At 33.2% G+C, this 17204-nt stretch overlaps 1 protein-coding gene across 3 annotated transcripts in view; it reads right to left on the bottom strand.

Moving 5' to 3' along the window:
* Positions 1-17204, bottom strand: part of PHIP (PHIP subunit of CUL4-Ring ligase complex) — a 125877-nt gene that overhangs the window by 69899 nt on the left and 38774 nt on the right. For all 3 annotated transcript variants that reach the window (XM_074368708.1, XM_074368709.1, XM_074368710.1), the window contains exons 8-14: positions 8766-8987; positions 8383-8483; positions 3921-3991; positions 2496-2596; positions 2359-2399; positions 1348-1446; positions 377-530 (exon numbers count right to left, since the gene is read on the bottom strand). In XM_074368708.1, coding sequence (XP_074224809.1) covers positions 377-530; positions 1348-1446; positions 2359-2399; positions 2496-2596; positions 3921-3991; positions 8383-8483; positions 8766-8987 — 789 coding nt within the window. The remainder of the gene's footprint in view (positions 1-376; positions 531-1347; positions 1447-2358; positions 2400-2495; positions 2597-3920; positions 3992-8382; positions 8484-8765; positions 8988-17204) is intronic.

The raw sequence follows: 17204 nt of genomic DNA, 5'->3' as shown, positions 1-17204 counted from the left end.
TCAAACAAACACTAATATTTGCAATTATTTCTAAAGTATGTCTTTTAAGAAATATTGAAGTGGTAAAAAAACCTTCAAATTTATTGATGTATAATAATGAAGCTGAGCTAGTTTTACTGTCTAGGGATTTGCCATCATTTGGTAAAACCTGACAACACTATTTATTGATCCAGCCCTCCATACTAAAAACAGCAAGGATCTCTGTTTCTAAACTAAACCTATTTAACTGCATTTTAAAATTATTTCCATTCTCCCACAAAGACCATCTAGCAAGTAAGAGTTTCTAGAAAACATAAAAAACTATTCCTTGATGAAAGTATTCTATTCTATAATCAGCTTTAGTTATACCAAATAAAAATTAAGTCTTTTTTCTCACCATTAGGACATGAATTAGTTGACCGGTGTAAGAATTCCAAACTTTCAGAGTCATGTTATTAACTGCAGTTATAACTGTATTGTCATGTCGATCCCATGCTACCATAGTTACTTTCATTTTTGTGATTTTATCTTCTATCCCTTGAAGGTTTTGGCTGAAAGTGATGGAGGCAGTATTTGTTTACACTGATATTATTTATTAAAATATCAGTATGACAAAAACCTAAATACATTTTCATATAGTTTATATTCATTAACATGGATAACTATTGCTTAACACAGTAATTAAGAATAGTTTGAATCAACACAGAACGATGGCAAAAATCACTGCAAGGAGTAGCAGAATCAGGATTCCAGCACTCTTAAGCCCCTAGTAACAGATGACCTTGAGTAAATATCACTGGCTTTAACACTCTCTGGATCCAGGAAAACTCTGTGCCATGCTGTCACTCTCCATCTCTTACTGCTGCTGTCATGCCCTGCTAATGACTACTTTGCTCTCCCATCCATCCGAGATTACTACACACAAATACAAACATAGAAAAATGATACAATATTAAAACCAAAATAACAATTAACAAAGTGTAGTGTATTTTCTCTTGGCTGGAGATAAGCAGTGGATATACCACATCATCCTTGTGACAGAATGAACATTATAATATATTCTGCTTTCTGAAAAAACTAGTAAAACTTGCAGCTATTCTTACAGTACTATCATCCCCTTAACAACACTGAACTGAAAGAAATCATCAATGCAGCAGGTCTTCTCACACAGGGCAAAAAAATCATTGTATTAAAATCAACATCTTCATCTCCAAAAGCACCTCTAGTTATTACAGAAAAGTAATCATTTTAACATAGATTATGATACAGGCTTTTTATAGACTGAGAGTCACACCAACCTGTAATACAGCTTTACAACTTTAAATGATCTAGCTATATCTATGTAATATTTCAAATTTGATCTCTTACCCTGCTGGGCGAGTAGCCATATCTAACAAAATACTCTTCCATTCTCTTCTTTTAAATTGCCAAATACGTGCTGTCCCATCACGACTGCCACTTACAAACCTGTAAAAGGAGGCCATCATCCAAAGAAAAATCACATGTATTTTACCAAAATGCACCTTCCAATAGTTGTTTTAAAAAATGCTAAAAGAAAAAAAAGACAGCACTCATCTTCACTTACACAGCATTCTAATATAATAGAGATTATTCTATCTGATATTCTTTGCAAATCTAAGAACTTCTGAATCTTCCTGGGCTTTAAAAATTTTATACACACACATCCTAATGTTCATGGTAAGGCCTCAGAAATAGCATTCAAAAGTGATTCAAGGTGGGGAGGGAATAGCTCCAGTGGTAGATAGCAGTGCATGCTTAGCATGCACGAGGTCCTGGGTTCAATCCCCAGTACCTCCTCTAAAAATAAATAAACCTAATTACCTACCCTCCGCCAAAATAAAAATAATTAAATAATACAATAATAAATAAATAACAAAAAAATATATATATATAAAGTGATTAAAGGCACTATTTACTACCTTAGAAAGAGAACTGATCATTCTACTCTAAGTGAAGAAATATCTTTCTTTAATTTAAAGCAAGAATGTGAGAAAATTTATAAAATATCATCTAAGTTTATCATCAATAAACAGCTTGCCCTCAAATATTACATTATGATACATTTCCAATCTCTACTAAAAGTTTCTCTACACTTTGATATGTACAGAAAATACATAGGGTGAATAAAAGTCCCTATTATTAAAAGTGGTCAAACAAACTAACATTATTACAGATAAAACATGAAGATATGTTCATATGCATGTGAAGGCTATCCTGACTTTTCATTGTAACCGGTGAAGATCTTAATTTTAGGTGGCTAATAAACAAATCTAACTAAAAACCTAATCACAAGAATTGTCTTTATTTTGTAATTTTAAAAGTCGACTTAAATTTGACATACAAAAATAATTATTTTACCTGTTACTAGTGTTGGAAAACTGGATACTGTCCACTTTGTCCTATATATAAACAGATGAACAAAAAAGAAGATCCTGAATATAAACTGTTAGACTCATTTAAATTGTACTCATCTAACTCTTTTCAGCAATACTTACAGTATGAAACTCCAATTCTGATATTTTCTCTGGCTGACCTGATCCAAAAAAATAAACTCTAATAATATGATCTGTGCTTCCGGTGGCCAGAAACATTCCACCTGGGGAATAACAGTGAACATTTATGAGTAAAATACAATTTCAAAATCTCTGACAATTAGATAATAAAATGCAAGCAACATAATCACAATATATACTGAATGACAAATACTTCATTCTAAAACTACTCATATTTATCTTAAGTATTATGTATATATATGTATATATCTTAAGTATTATACATCTAATTTGAAATTAAGAAAGTTTACTAACACATAAGCTTTGACTAGGAAGACTTTTTCAGTATTTATTTTCTCTTACAAATGATTTCAGTAAGTATTATCAGTGGCAACATGCCATTTAATTCTGCTGAAATCTCTCTCTTGCCCCTTTTCCCAACTGTTAAAATCCTATCAAATTTTTAGGGCCCAACTCCTTCAGTATACACTTACAAACTTGCAATCAAATGAGCATGCTCTCTTCTGAACTCTCATTAAGACTCTGTCTTATAGCACATACGTTCGACTTTGCATTGCACTTTTCTGTATATGCAATTTACTCTCTCTTGGAAACAACACCCTCCCATAGTGTTGAAAGCAGTGCTATATATAATTGCATTCAGAGTACTCTGAAGCATATATAGTGCCTATATCTGTGTTATTACTAGAAGTAAAACTGTCTTCATGGCAGTAGCAGTGGAAATCTTAAAGTTAGAAATTAAAGATGTTTAGGTAATAGCATGGCAAAAATAGATTCATGCTGTCAGTTTGGAATCACTTATTTCAGTACTACTGCTATTCACAATTATGAAAGGAAAAGAAAAAGTAAAATTAGAAATAAATGTGAAAGTAACAGGTATGAGGAACATTAATTTGTTTCATTTTCCTATCAATTCATTTTAAATCTCCAGATCATAATTTGCTTAAAAAGATCTATTTGAATAGCCATTCAAAATGCTGCTACATAAACTCAAAACATAATTAGAATTTTAGCATTGTTATATAGCTACTTTTTAAGAGCAAATAAAAACAATCTGGAGCAAAGTAATTAATAAAGATGAACAAATATCTATCAAATTTACTTAGCTATGAATACCTACAAAATCCATGGAAATATAAAACACATTTAAAACTTTTATTCTACTAAGATAACTATTCAAAGATTTACTCTCTAATAGTCAATTCTGAAACTATTTATTCTCTCCTCCCAAAGAATGACGGTGTTAAAAGTTCAAATATTTATAAGTTAATTTATGCTTATCCCCAGCATACGCATGAGAATATGATTTATATTACAACAGGAAGAATTTTCCAAAGTTTAATGTGTTCCACTAGAAACTTTCTAATATATCTTTAAGTGGAAAATTAGGAAGAAAAAAAATCTTACCAGCACTAAAAGAAGAACAGATCATTTGAACTCCAGGCCGAGGGCGCTCAGTAAATTTTGCAGGTCTTGGACTGTAGTACAAAAAAATAGCCAATTAAAAACATCCCAAAGGGACCAGCAACACCAGAACTCAGCGGTCTTAAAAAATAATTATAGAAGGACAAAATTTAATAAGAAGCAACAGATGGCTCCCTTCCTAAAAACAAGCTCAAAATCATTACATGACATATCAGCATGATCTTGTGGAAATTCTAAATATAGATTTTGTAGGAGCTCCTGATTATACAACAATCCACACATGAAACAATTTCAGAGCAACTGTCATACCAGACATGTAGTTATCAACTACATGACAGACATGTAGTTACATTCACTTCTAATCAAATTTAGCAGGTTCTCAGTTTCATACAGTAGAACAGCAATGCACAAATACATAAGGAAACACCAGTCATTTGTTAACACGAACAAACTAGCAAAATAGGTGCTGTCTCTGTGGTGTATGTCTACCATCAATAACTAAACTTTTTCAATATTAGACATTGTTAAATAAACATCTCCCTCTCTTTACCTTCTATAAAATATGCCTTTTAAGAATCCAAAAAGTAATCTTACATCCTACTGAAAATCTGTAGACTATCTGACTCTTAAATCAACTATAATGCTCATTTAAAAGTGATCTATAGAAAATAGGTCACACTCAACATATTTACATTAACTGTATAATTGCATTATAGATTATATGTCTTATATTAACACTATTGACATTAAATGGTTAGTGTTAAAATCAACCATATTAAATAAAAATTAAATTACAGATTTTACCAATACGTTACAATATATATACAATGTACATATAATGCTCCAATACAGTGACTATATTTAAAGCTCTTCTTAATATACATTCTGACTTAGTTTTTCTCAGATTAGGGGAGATAAGTAAAAAATAATTAGAGCCTTCAACCAGAGTACACTGCCTAACTTTCACAATCCATAGCTATCGAAAACAGAATGGTTTCAGTCTTGTGATCATTTAGGGAAAAAAGTACAAAATATTTCTGATCTATCAGTTATATATTTTGAACAATAAGAATAATCTTTCTTACTGATACAGAACACAATAAAAAGTATTTGCTAAAATTTTAAAAAATAAATTTGTAAATAAATTTTTTTAAATTGACATTTATAACAATTTTTCATTATAGTCACAGGCTCTGATACAGCTGAACATAGCTGATACTGTTTAGAGAAAGACAGTTATTAAAAATTCTTAAAACCTGAATATTTGATCAGAGTAAAAATTAAACTAACTTAATTTAAGTAAATTTATCTGCAACTATAAAGGGAATTAATTAAATGCACTTCTTTCATTAATATCTTAAGGATTGTAGTGCTTCATTTTTATTAATTTTTGGCTCAATTGCTTTTAAGTGCCAAACAACCAGTTAGAACTCATAATCAGAATACACAAATAACCACATAGATTGTCATTTTAAACAAATGTTAATAATATTTTTTTAAAGAGAAAAAGTCAGATAAGCAGGTATACATAATTTATTTTCAAATGCACATTTGAGGAAAATTTCAAGACTAGGTCTCATATCCTCTGAGTTCAGTTCTCAGTTCTAACACTTAGCAGGTGTGACCTCAGACAAGTTAACATTTCTGTACCTCAGCCTCCTCATCTGTAAAATGGGGGTCAACATGTGAACATATCTGAGTCGCTGAGAGAATGAGTTCAATGTACATAAACTGCTTAGTTCTGTGCCCAGCCAGCATACCCAGTAAATTATTAGCAGTATTATTAGTATTTTCATTAGGTTCAACCAGTTGAAGATAGTCCATCAGTAAATAACTGCTATTTGGTCTAGCAGTGGTTAAGAGGAGGTCCTGACACTGTATTTCCAGTATCTGCCTCAGTTTTCTCCCCTGTCTGTCCTGAAGATAATAACTGCACCATCCTTATAGAGTTGTCATAATAATTAATGGCATAACAAACATATTGTGCTTAATACTAGGCTTGACAAACTAAGTGCTTAATAAAATTTTGTAATCATTATTACCATTTGTGTATTTCAGGATTCTAATTCTTTCCTCACATCTAATCTAAATATGCTTGGACACCTTCCTCCTACTCAGAGATCTTTTGGGCTAGCTTCTGAGTCAACCAGTCACTCAGATTACTCATCTAAGAAGCAGCATCTTTATTAGTGGGAGTTGTTACCATATACATAATCCCTGTATAAAAGTGAATTTATCAGGAGATTTGGGTTTCCAAATCAGGTTTCATTTACTGATAGAACTGATTCTTTCAATTACTGAAGACTGGGTCGCTGAAGTCACTTACCCCAAAAAATTATACAAAAGCATTACAGCGCAACAATTTTTGCCTCTGATTAGTAATTAAAGCCTATATGCCACATTTACTGGCACTTATGAACCATGTATATATAAAGAAAGGAAAATAGGTATCTCAAAGACTACATCTAAGGGAAATTACTCTTACTTTTATGCCTGATTTCAACTTCAGTTTTCATAGGACAATTATAATAACAAACAGAAAAGAGTACTACTTATAAATCACTAGAAAAAAATTTTTATGTCCAAAAATAGGAAAACCACTAAGCAAAGTATGGAATAACTCAATGGAATATAATGCAGCCATTAAAATTATTATAAATGCCTATAATAAAATGCTAAGGGAAAAAACAGCAGAAAATTACACAGTTGACCCTTGAACAACATGGGTCTGAAATGCGTGGGCCTACTTATACATAGATTATTCCCAGTAAATACATGCTACAGGACTTTAGGATCCACAGTTGGCTAAATCCACAGACGCAGAAAGTGCAGACAGGGAGGGCCAACTTGTAAAGTTACATGCAGACTGACTGCTCAGGGGCCAGCATCCCAACCCCTGCCTTGTTCAAGAGTCATTTGTATACATTTCCTTATTTATGTCTACATAAAAAAAAAATGTATATAGGAAAAAACTGTTAGGGTAGTGGGTTAATAGGTAAACATAAAGGTTCTGAAAAAAAATCATTTATATGGAATAACTCACTTCTCAAGGATCTGAATAAACTTTATTGTACTTAGCAATGTAATTCTCCAGAAACACAAAGTGAGTTTAATTCTGTAAACACACTTTTGTTCCTGTGCTGATGTGAAGCTTGCTCATCACTTTTTCTTCAAAAATAAGACAAGAATAGACAAAGGTATCACAATCAGATAGGAGGTATAACATACTCAAAGGAAAAGAACAATTAACTATTGCTACTGTCCATACATATCAGTGAAATATTTCAACTTTTATCTGAATGTCTATAGAAAGCCTTTACTATTCTAAGTATTAGAATGCAACTGCAGTGAAATCAATTTGCTTTCTCCAAAGAGCCATGCCTTTGACCACAATCCTTTTTTTCAAATGAAGTATAATTTGCTTTATTATGCTACTCAAACTGCCACAGCCCCTAATGCCCTGCCCCAGGAGGCAATCTTCAGGAATGTTCATACACGTGAAGTTTATCTAAACACTACTGTTTCAAAATAAGAGATGTATGCAAATTATTTGATAAGTAACTCAATTTGGGTTGATAATTTATAAATAGAAGTCAGAGACAATTATGGAAGTATGTATCTAATCTGAAGGACTTTCTGCCCTGAGAGCAGAGGTGGCCATGCTAACACTGGAGAATCACCGTAGGCACCACCTCCTCATTCACAGATTGTCTATGGGATAAGTACAGCACTTCTCCCCAATATTCCCACTTGAGAGGTAGCATGAAATAGCACAAAACCAGACGGCAGGGACATGTTACAGTCCCGGCTTTGCCATTTTTAAAAACTGTTTTAACTGTGGGAAGGTCATTTAGCCTTTCTTTGCCTCAAAGTCCTTAATCAAAACATAATGTGCAGCCAACTTATTTCAATAATCCAATATATTAATACAGGTGAAAGCACGAATGCTAAATGCTATTATGGGGCAGAGGTAAGGATGTATCTATCTACTTTGATGTATTTTAGCAAAATTTAATGATTCTATTTTCCTAAGTTCCCCTAGATCTAAAATAAAATCTAAAGTCTATAGAGACGATAATGTAAATAATTACAATTCTTCCAAAGAATTTGGAACTCTTAAATTATGTTTTCAGCACCAGAATGAATTACTGAGATGTAACTGCAGCACATAAAAAGAAGCAGTAGTAAGATAGGTGTATTCTGAAAGAGGAAGGGCTAGGGAAAAAGATAAAAAAGAAATCAATATGTTAACATGAGAAAACTGTCTTCAAAGCAAGAAAACAAAAAGGAAAGCATAAAAATGAAGGGATTAGTGAAGAGCCAAAATTAATTTGTTATTTACTCAAAGCAAAAAAGTATAATTATTCCTATTGTTGACTACTTTATACTTTTGCAATTTCAACCCTTAAACACATTTATTCCATAAAATAAAAGAGCAACTAACTTTATTTTAAGGGTTCCAGCATCCCACAGCCAAAAACAAATAGTGCCATCTGCCCCAGTAGAAGACAGGTATCTCTTTGAGCCACTGCACAATGGTGAGAACTGAAAAACAAAACAAAAAAATTTTTTACAAGAGTGACACAATCCAAATAATAAACCAATTTTTACACTACAAATAGCAACCAACAATAATGGTTAGAGAGTACTCAGAAGTGATGAAGGTCATGGTTACCATGTTATTTAAAGTTCATACATTTATAAAGAAAAGAGAAATATTCCTTTCTTTGTTTTAGTTTGCTTTATACAATAGATTACAAAAGTGACTTCTTAAAATTTACTTTAAACTATAACCAAATAGGATTTTGCAGGGATTAAAATGATTACCTGTAGTGATGTTATAGATGCACTGTGGCCCTGAAGAACAGCTAAAGGTGCACATGTTCGAAGACACCAGACTCGGATCATTTTATCACAACTTCCAGCTGCTATCATGGTATTCTCATAGTTTACAGCCATGTCTGATATTTCAGCAGCATGTCCTCTTAAAGTAGCTAACAATCTCCCATCATCTGTTGCCCAGATTTTCACAAGACAGTCATCAGAACCCTTAAAATTAAAATAGACATTAACAAAATTAACTATAAATTTTAATTCAAATTCTTAATACAGATACAGAAATCTTATCTGTTATATCCACATCTCAACAATTATATTTTTAGGTACTAAGAAGTGTTAAATACATGTGTTAGGAATTTTCCCCTACATGAGGCTTTTATTTTGTTAAATTATTCACTTATAAAGAATACTCATATGCCCACCATCTAACAGGAAAAGTAGAATATTGGCAATGACTTTCATCTACCCATGGTCTACCCACCACCCATGGTAGCCTCTACCTGGTATCTTGTGAAAGAACTTGTACTTCTAAAGTAACAAAACTATAACTGCAAAATGAATGTACTATACAATAGTGACTAATCCTATCTATGATAATATGAAAGTGAAAGGATGATTATTTGGGGGCTTTCTCTCCTAAGAAGCCAAAATCCGTAATACATAATGAGTTTCCCATTACTGACCTTCAGCTAAATACATTATATATAAAAATCACCCAATGTTGGTTGTAAGAAAAAAGTTAATTTTATCTACATGAAGTCAATAAAAGTACATAAATTACTTGTTTACTCTGCTGCAGCAGCATAAGCTCAGGAAGAAAATGTGAAGAACACAGGTTCCTATGAATACCTGTATTTACAAATAAACATTTCAATTTCACTCAGCCAAAGTAGAGATAAGAACTTCTAGGCTTTATTTGTATTTTATTTTTGTTTTCCTCTGTGGCTCGAAGTTCACCAACCTCTCCCTATTTCCCCCTAATTTTTATTATTAAAAATTTTAAATACATAAAAAAGTACAGAGTATTATCATTAACCACATATATCCATTCCCCAATATACAATATTTATTAAAAGATTTCAAAGATTGTAGGTCACAATTCTTTACAATCTTCCAATCTAATTCATTAAAAAATATACACACATACACAAATTTATCTGACATTAGAAAGTACTTATAGGATCTACAAAAACAAATGATATAGACAAGTATCTGCTTCATACTGGTAATAGATAAGACATATAAATGATCACACGCAGTATTAACAAAACATGTTCAATGCTTTACCCTAAACCAGACTCTGCCAACACTACCCAGAGCATTCTCAATTAACTATAAAACCAGTTTTTCTGATTGACCTTTGAAGCAAGTTAAATGTGTTACCAACCACTGAAGATTAGTAATAAAACTTAACTTTGGTGAATTATTTACATTAAAATCTGGTATTCCCATCATGTTCACTTAATCTCGGGCTCCTTATCTATAAAATAAGGAGGTTAAATTGGATGATCTCCTAGGTTCCCTTTGAAAACCCAGTGATTCATGCATTCATTTATCCATCTGCCTTGTGATTAAATATGTACCAAACACTGGAGATTCAGGGATGAGGTACAAAGACAAATTCCTGTCCTTATAAAGCAAGGCAGAAGACTATAAATGCAATAACATGTCCTAAGTGCTATTCTGTGAATCAGTAGAGATCCAAAAGGACAGTAATCTGTCTTTCCTCAAATACGGAGAGCCACAATCTGGAAAGGAATCCAGCAGCAGTGATGCTTGGATGGTCTTCTGCTGGAGAGGCACCGCAGTGTAAGAGAACAGACCCTAGGGATCAAACGTCTGCATTCACGACCTGGTGAGACCACTTTCTAGATGTTTGACCTCAGAAAAGTGATTTATGATTGCTTTGCCTCATTTTTCTTATCTATACCTACCTTGTAGGGTTTATTGCAAAGACTAAATGAGTAAATGAAGGTGGACTGCCTTGTACACAGTAAAAGCTATCTTTATGGACTATCTACTGCTGCTGCTTTTGTTTGTGGCAGTACACTATTCTTATTTCAATAATATTCTTATTTAAAAAAAAACAAATATTGCATATAGCAACCAAAGAGAAAAGTATGACAAAAGGCATGAAAATGTGAGGAGTTCAGGAAACTGCAAGTAGTCTGCAAGCTAAGTGAGAGCGTGAGGTGAAGGCAAGAGGATAAAGTCAGGGAAAACCTGTGAAGGACTTTCTATGGAAAACTGAGGAATATGGTACGATCACTAAGGTGATCAAGTCAGTAATTATCATGATCAGATTTATGTTTTCCAAAGACCATCCTGGCAGCGGTATGAATTGAGCTAGAAAGTAAGAGACCAGTTGAAAGTTGTTACAATAGTACAGGCAGGGGAGAACGTGTGATAGAACTGAGCTTATTACAGAAGAGAAGGATCAGAAGACATGGCTACAACAGGTGCTTGGGGAATAAGAGGGATGAGGATCACATCACTGCCATCTGGAGGAAATGAAGGAGCTGTAGGAGACTGACTTCCATACGGCTGCTCTACAAAACCACCCTGCACACAGAAATGCACTAGGTATTTGCTAAACAAAAACAAAAACAAAAACAGGCTTTAAAACATTTATTCAACTTTCAATTTCTCTAAATTCCACAATTAAGTCAATTTATTAACTTTATTTGCTTATCCTGTAAAAACTAAGGCAATATTTGGCTCTGACCTACATTTCTAACAAAAATTAAATTTTATGTATGCTAATACAGGCAGAAGATATAAAAAGAGTGAAAATTATGTCACCTCCTTATTTCTTATGTATCTGAGTAAGAGTCTGCTTTATATTCTACTATAGAAAGCAGTTCACACATTTTCCATGTTAACAAACAATAAAAAAAAACCAAAAAAAGCATCTTTTTGACCAAAATGCCAGCTTTAAATGAAAAGGACAGGGGCAACCTGTTATCTAAAATCAAATTCCAGCGACTTTTCACCAATTAATATTGAACAAAAAGTCTGACTATGTTCCTATTGAGTTTATTAAGTTCATCAACTTAATATTGCTTCGTAATTCTGCTCTATTTAGACAAGTGCTTAAAAAAAAACCCCACAAAATTGAAAAAAAACCAAATCACTATATACAATTCCTCCTGAGTGTGTATTATCCCAATTAACCTTTCTTTTCTTCCATTAACTTGCAGGGGAGAAATTTTTCATCGTACTTCACTAACCTCTTCCATGACCTACAGAATAGTGTACTATTCCCATCCTTACACCCCTGCTCCCCAGAACTCCTGGCAGAATTTCAAACAGAACTCTAAAGCATCCTTTGGCAGTTTATATCTCATGAATCATTACTTGTGATCATTAATTTATATTTATGGAAATGTGAAACTATGTATAATCTGACAAATTCAACTAAGCTCTTTCAAAATGACAATCAGAAATGCAAATACACATAAATAATTGCTTGAAAAGGACTGCAGACAAGAAGAAAAATCAAATTTACTGAGAAAACATTTTTAAAAGTACCATGTGTTTCAGTTGAATGTGGAAGGATGGATTAAAAATTTTAGAAAGCATAGTTTCATCAAAGACCAAAATATAGAGCAGAATTTGAACAGATGAATCTTTCTTTCCACAAGCCTACCTCAAATGTTAGTAAGGTCAACAATAAACTAAAGAGTAAAACATAGTCTTTCAATCAAAATGTTAAGAGAGTTATGAACATTAAAACAAAAGCAATGTTATTTAAATGGTGAAAGGAAAGAGATCAACAACACAGGGGCTGGCCCTGGGCTAGGAGGAATACAAACGTTTCTAAGTCTTATGAAGGAAGAAGAGGTGTAATGGAGATAGCAATTTTAAAGCAAGCAGGACAGAAATTAGATGATTCTAACTTTAGGAAGTAAGACAAATACCTGAGGATTATTTCCTAAAAGTGGAGAAGGGGTGAAACAAAAGTAACAGAAAAAAAGTGAGGAAAGTTTGAAAATGTGGTAGAATAAGAGCAGTAAGAAAAGGGAAAAACCTGAAAGCAACAGTGAACTTCCTGCTAAAATTAGCATGATTTTAGAAAAACCTCAACTGTCAGGTTTTTTCAGCAAAGTTCCAATGCCCAGGAGAAAACAAAATATTCATTTATTTTTCAATAACATCAAAATGTTGCTGCTAGGACTGGGGATTTGGCAAGATGAGAAAAATTTAGAGTACAAAGTATAAGGGGGAAATTTAGAAAAAAAATTAAGCTACAAAGGTTTTATCTGACAAAGATTATAGAGGGTATGAAAAGTTTGTTAAAGAGTTTGAATTTAACCTGGTGAAGAACCTACTGAAGAATTTCAAGCAGACGAAACATAGTCACCATAATATTTTAGCAACAGTAAGTTTAAAGGAATCCATGAGCTAGGTGAGAAATGAAGATGCTTTTTGGAATTCATTTTTCAATCAAATTATAATAAGCTAGTGTTTGATGCCAAGCAAATATAAGATAGCAGTGGATCACTTAGCAGTGGATAGCAGTGTAACAAAAACAGTATGTAACTTAGCTTACATAAATCCTCAAACAAAATAAAAGGTGATATACCAAACTTACAGTGCTTTCTTTTAAATGTCAAGACATCTTGTTAACGCAAAGATTGCTAAGAAAGCTTAAAGAGTACCTTATCTCTATCCTGAAAAATCAGTGTAGATACTATTTGTGAAAAGACTTGATAAAGAAAGAGTGGAACTTAAAATTTAGATTAGATTTGCCTAACCATAAGAATTTAAAGTACCCTATAAATATTCTTTTTCCCCCAGCCATACCTAAAACCACATACACAAAATGATAAAGCCACATGCCTTTAAAACTATCAACATGCTCTGCAGCTTAGGACAGAGGAAGGAAACTGAATCAGACATTTACTCTGGAATTATGTTTATTTTTTTACAAAACTTTTAAGTAGACTATGAAGATGGTGGCCCCTTTCCTTCTAGTATACAACTGGATCTCTTAAACACAGCAGGTAATTCATATTTTTTTGTCTATCCAAAAGAAGTTCTTATTTTGAAAATCCTTCTTGGAAACTACAAAGTTTCTTTAAAATAAAAAGTCTGGGAGTCAAAATTCAGATAAATAAAAACAAATGCTGACATTCTCCATAGGGAAAGCCCAGTCAATCAATGTCTAGCACACATCTGCTTTTGGTATTCTGGTAAAGGAAAGTTACTTCCAAAGGTTTCTGTGACATGGCTTTCTACTTCATCATACATCTGAGTATTAAAATTCTCCTTAAAATCTATAAAAAATATCCTACCTACTGATACGAAAACTATGAGTCAGCTTCAGATACAAAGCCTTCAATCGTGTAAAAACTAAACGAGAATCTGAAGTCAAATTTAAAGTTTCTGGAAGGCAAGGTTTAAAGGGCTTAAGTGAACTATTTATGTATACGTGTATTCATGTATTTATTTATTTAAACTAAAAGCTAGAAGATTAGCGGTGACAACTATGTGACCTATTCAATGATGAAGAAAAGTACAAGATGGAGCAGTAAATGACAAGAATGGCTGACTTCTGCAAGCAGAAAACTGCACACATCTGGCAACAGTACAGCAGGGTGATTCTGCTCAGATGATCTTAAAATTAAAAAGCAGATCTATAAACTTTTCTCTGCTAAAAGAGAAGCATCAACTGTACAGACCAACCAAAGATTACTAGTTTGACATGAAGAGAAATTATGTGATTTCTACTTACAGTATTTTGGCAATTTCACATCCCTTGGCAGAATCAACAAAGAGAATTCCTAATTTCTACCGCTACTGCTACCGAGCTTATGAGTCAGACTCAACCTCTTGATGTCATTGGAACAAACAAAATTAAATGTTAAAAACATCATGTATCTGTTCATGCACATTACAATGTCATTTTCTTTTCAAGCTAAAAAGTAACCTATTCCCCAGGCAGCTAACAATTCTTGTAATTTAAATTTAGTTCAATGTTTTTTTTTCAAGAAGAGGCCACTGATTTTCTTTCTTACCAATCTATCTAGGACCTTTTTTCATTTCCCTTACAAATTACCCTAAACTTCAGGGTCAACTGTTTTAACACATGCCAAATTTTCTCACTCCCTGTCCACCTAAATCACCAATGACTAACCTTCTATCAATGTAATCATCACTTGTTATGCTGCCTCCCAGATGCCAAGTACCATTATGGAAAAGAAGATAAGCACACTACATCTGCAGTGCTGCAAATTCATAACTCCTCTGTTTCTTTGAGAGGCTAAGGCTCCCAAATAAATAGCAATCCATTTTTCCCACGTATTCATCATCTCTCTTCCCCTATTACCCAGGGTTTATCACTCACTTCTAGAACCCAGTCCCATTCCCTAACCTAGACTCTTATCAGACAAAATATTCCACATCGAAAAACAGAATCTGTTCATTGTGAACCTAATTATTTAGCTTTCTAAATAGCCCAAATAAACTGCTCTTTATATATCCCATCTTCATCTATTTATTCATTTATCTATCCTAAGACCACTGTACATCAATTATCTCCTCATATTACTGCTCTTCTAGTTCCTTCTCTTGAGCTAGTTTTTCAAAATTTATCTTCCTATAAATTACTATACTCTTGAACTCTCCCTTCTATTACTACCAAACTTACTGAATATACAGTATCAACCCTACACTACCTCCCATGTACTTTTAAAAAGTATTTTTGAATTTCAAGTTTACAGACGTTTCAAGAACCGTACCAATGTCTTCCATCACTCAGATTCACCAACTATTAACAACTCACTGTATTTGCTCCATCACCACTTTTTCCCTTTCTCTCCATATAACACACACAGACACAGATACACATACTAGCATTAGTCTTATCTGCACCATTTAAGAGTAGCCTGAAGACTTGATGTCCCATTCCTTCTAAATATCCCAATGTATTTCCCTATAACAAGGACACACATTTATGTAAGTAGGGAAATCATCCAATCCACAGACCCCATTCAAATTTTGTCAAGTATCCTGACAATGTTCCTTTTTTATTTTTGGCATATTTTTTATTTTTTATTTTTATTTTTGGGATCCCAGAGATCCCAAACAGTTAAATTTTAGTTATTGTCACTTCAGCCTCTTCAATCTGGAGTATTTCCTCAGGCTTTCTCTGTGTTTCATGTCTTCAGAAGTCTATAAAGAATACAGACCTTACATTCTATAGGATGACCATGAACCTAAATCTCTCTAACGTTTATTCATGACCAGACCCAGACTATACTGTCTTGGTAGGAATCCCACAGACACGATGCTGTGCTTTTCTCAGTGCACCACTTCAGAGGATACACAATGTCAACCCATCCCACCACTAGTGAAGTAAATAACTTTGTCATGTTAGTGTTTCCAATGTTTCTCCCCTCTCAAGTTGCAAATTTCCCCCTTTTGAGTAATTAAATTAGTGTCTTGTGAGAACATACTCAAGACTATGCTAAGATCTTCAAATCAGTATCTACCAGTCTTAGTCTCCATCGATGACACACAAATGAATCAACCACCACTATGACAGTTGCCAAGCCATCATTCTTTCTACAATTATCAGTTGGCATTCTACTGTAAATAACAGTTTTCCCTTCTCTCTCACTTATTTATTTACTTAGTTACATCAGTATAGACTCATGGATTCCTACTGTAGTCAGTAATCATAAACAACTCAGTCAAGGTCCCATCTGTCCTCATGGAACTTATTAGTACAAAAAAATATATATATATCATAAGACCCAAATTTTAAAAATAAGAATTCCAGACAGTGATAGATATTGCAAGAAAAATACAGTAAGGTAATGTGATAGACAATAGCGGAATACGAGGAAGGAAGGTCATCAGAAAAGAGTCTCTAAGAAAGCAGTGTTTGCTTGACCGGAGCTGCTAAAAAGAGACTCAGTTACAGGAGTATTTTGGAGAGGACAATACCAGGCAAAGGGAGTAACTAGTAAAAGACTCTAAACCATAAATGGGCTTTGCAAGTCTGAAACACAGAAAAGCACAGTAGAAGGCAATATGTCTTAGTTATTTTTGTATGTATCTCCCTGAACAGAAGTTTCTTACAAGAAAGGACATTATTCATTTTTGTATCTCTAACTAACGGGTTGATTCATTCATCTTTTGTTGTATGCCTACTGTATGCACCAGATACTCTGTAAGGCACTACAGATCTAAAAGGGTTTAAGAAAAAGGCTTTTTTGTTAAAGAAGCTCACAAGTTAATAGAGACAGATCTCTGAACAAATTCATTGCAACACTGAAGGAAAAACAACACTATAAAAGTATAAAGTTCAGTGGTAGTACTCCACATTCAGAAAATAGCCTTTTCTTTAAGTTGTCAAGTTTTTTGAAAGATTAATCTATATTGTCTTTTCAGTTTTTCAATTCCCAATCCACCTTTAGT

Source organism: Camelus bactrianus, chromosome 8, assembly GCF_048773025.1.
Source record: "Camelus bactrianus isolate YW-2024 breed Bactrian camel chromosome 8, ASM4877302v1, whole genome shotgun sequence".
Classification (NCBI taxonomy): Eukaryota; Metazoa; Chordata; class Mammalia; order Artiodactyla; family Camelidae; genus Camelus; species Camelus bactrianus.
Note: the sequence above shows the minus strand (reverse complement) of the source record. Positions and strands in the feature narration are given on the sequence as shown.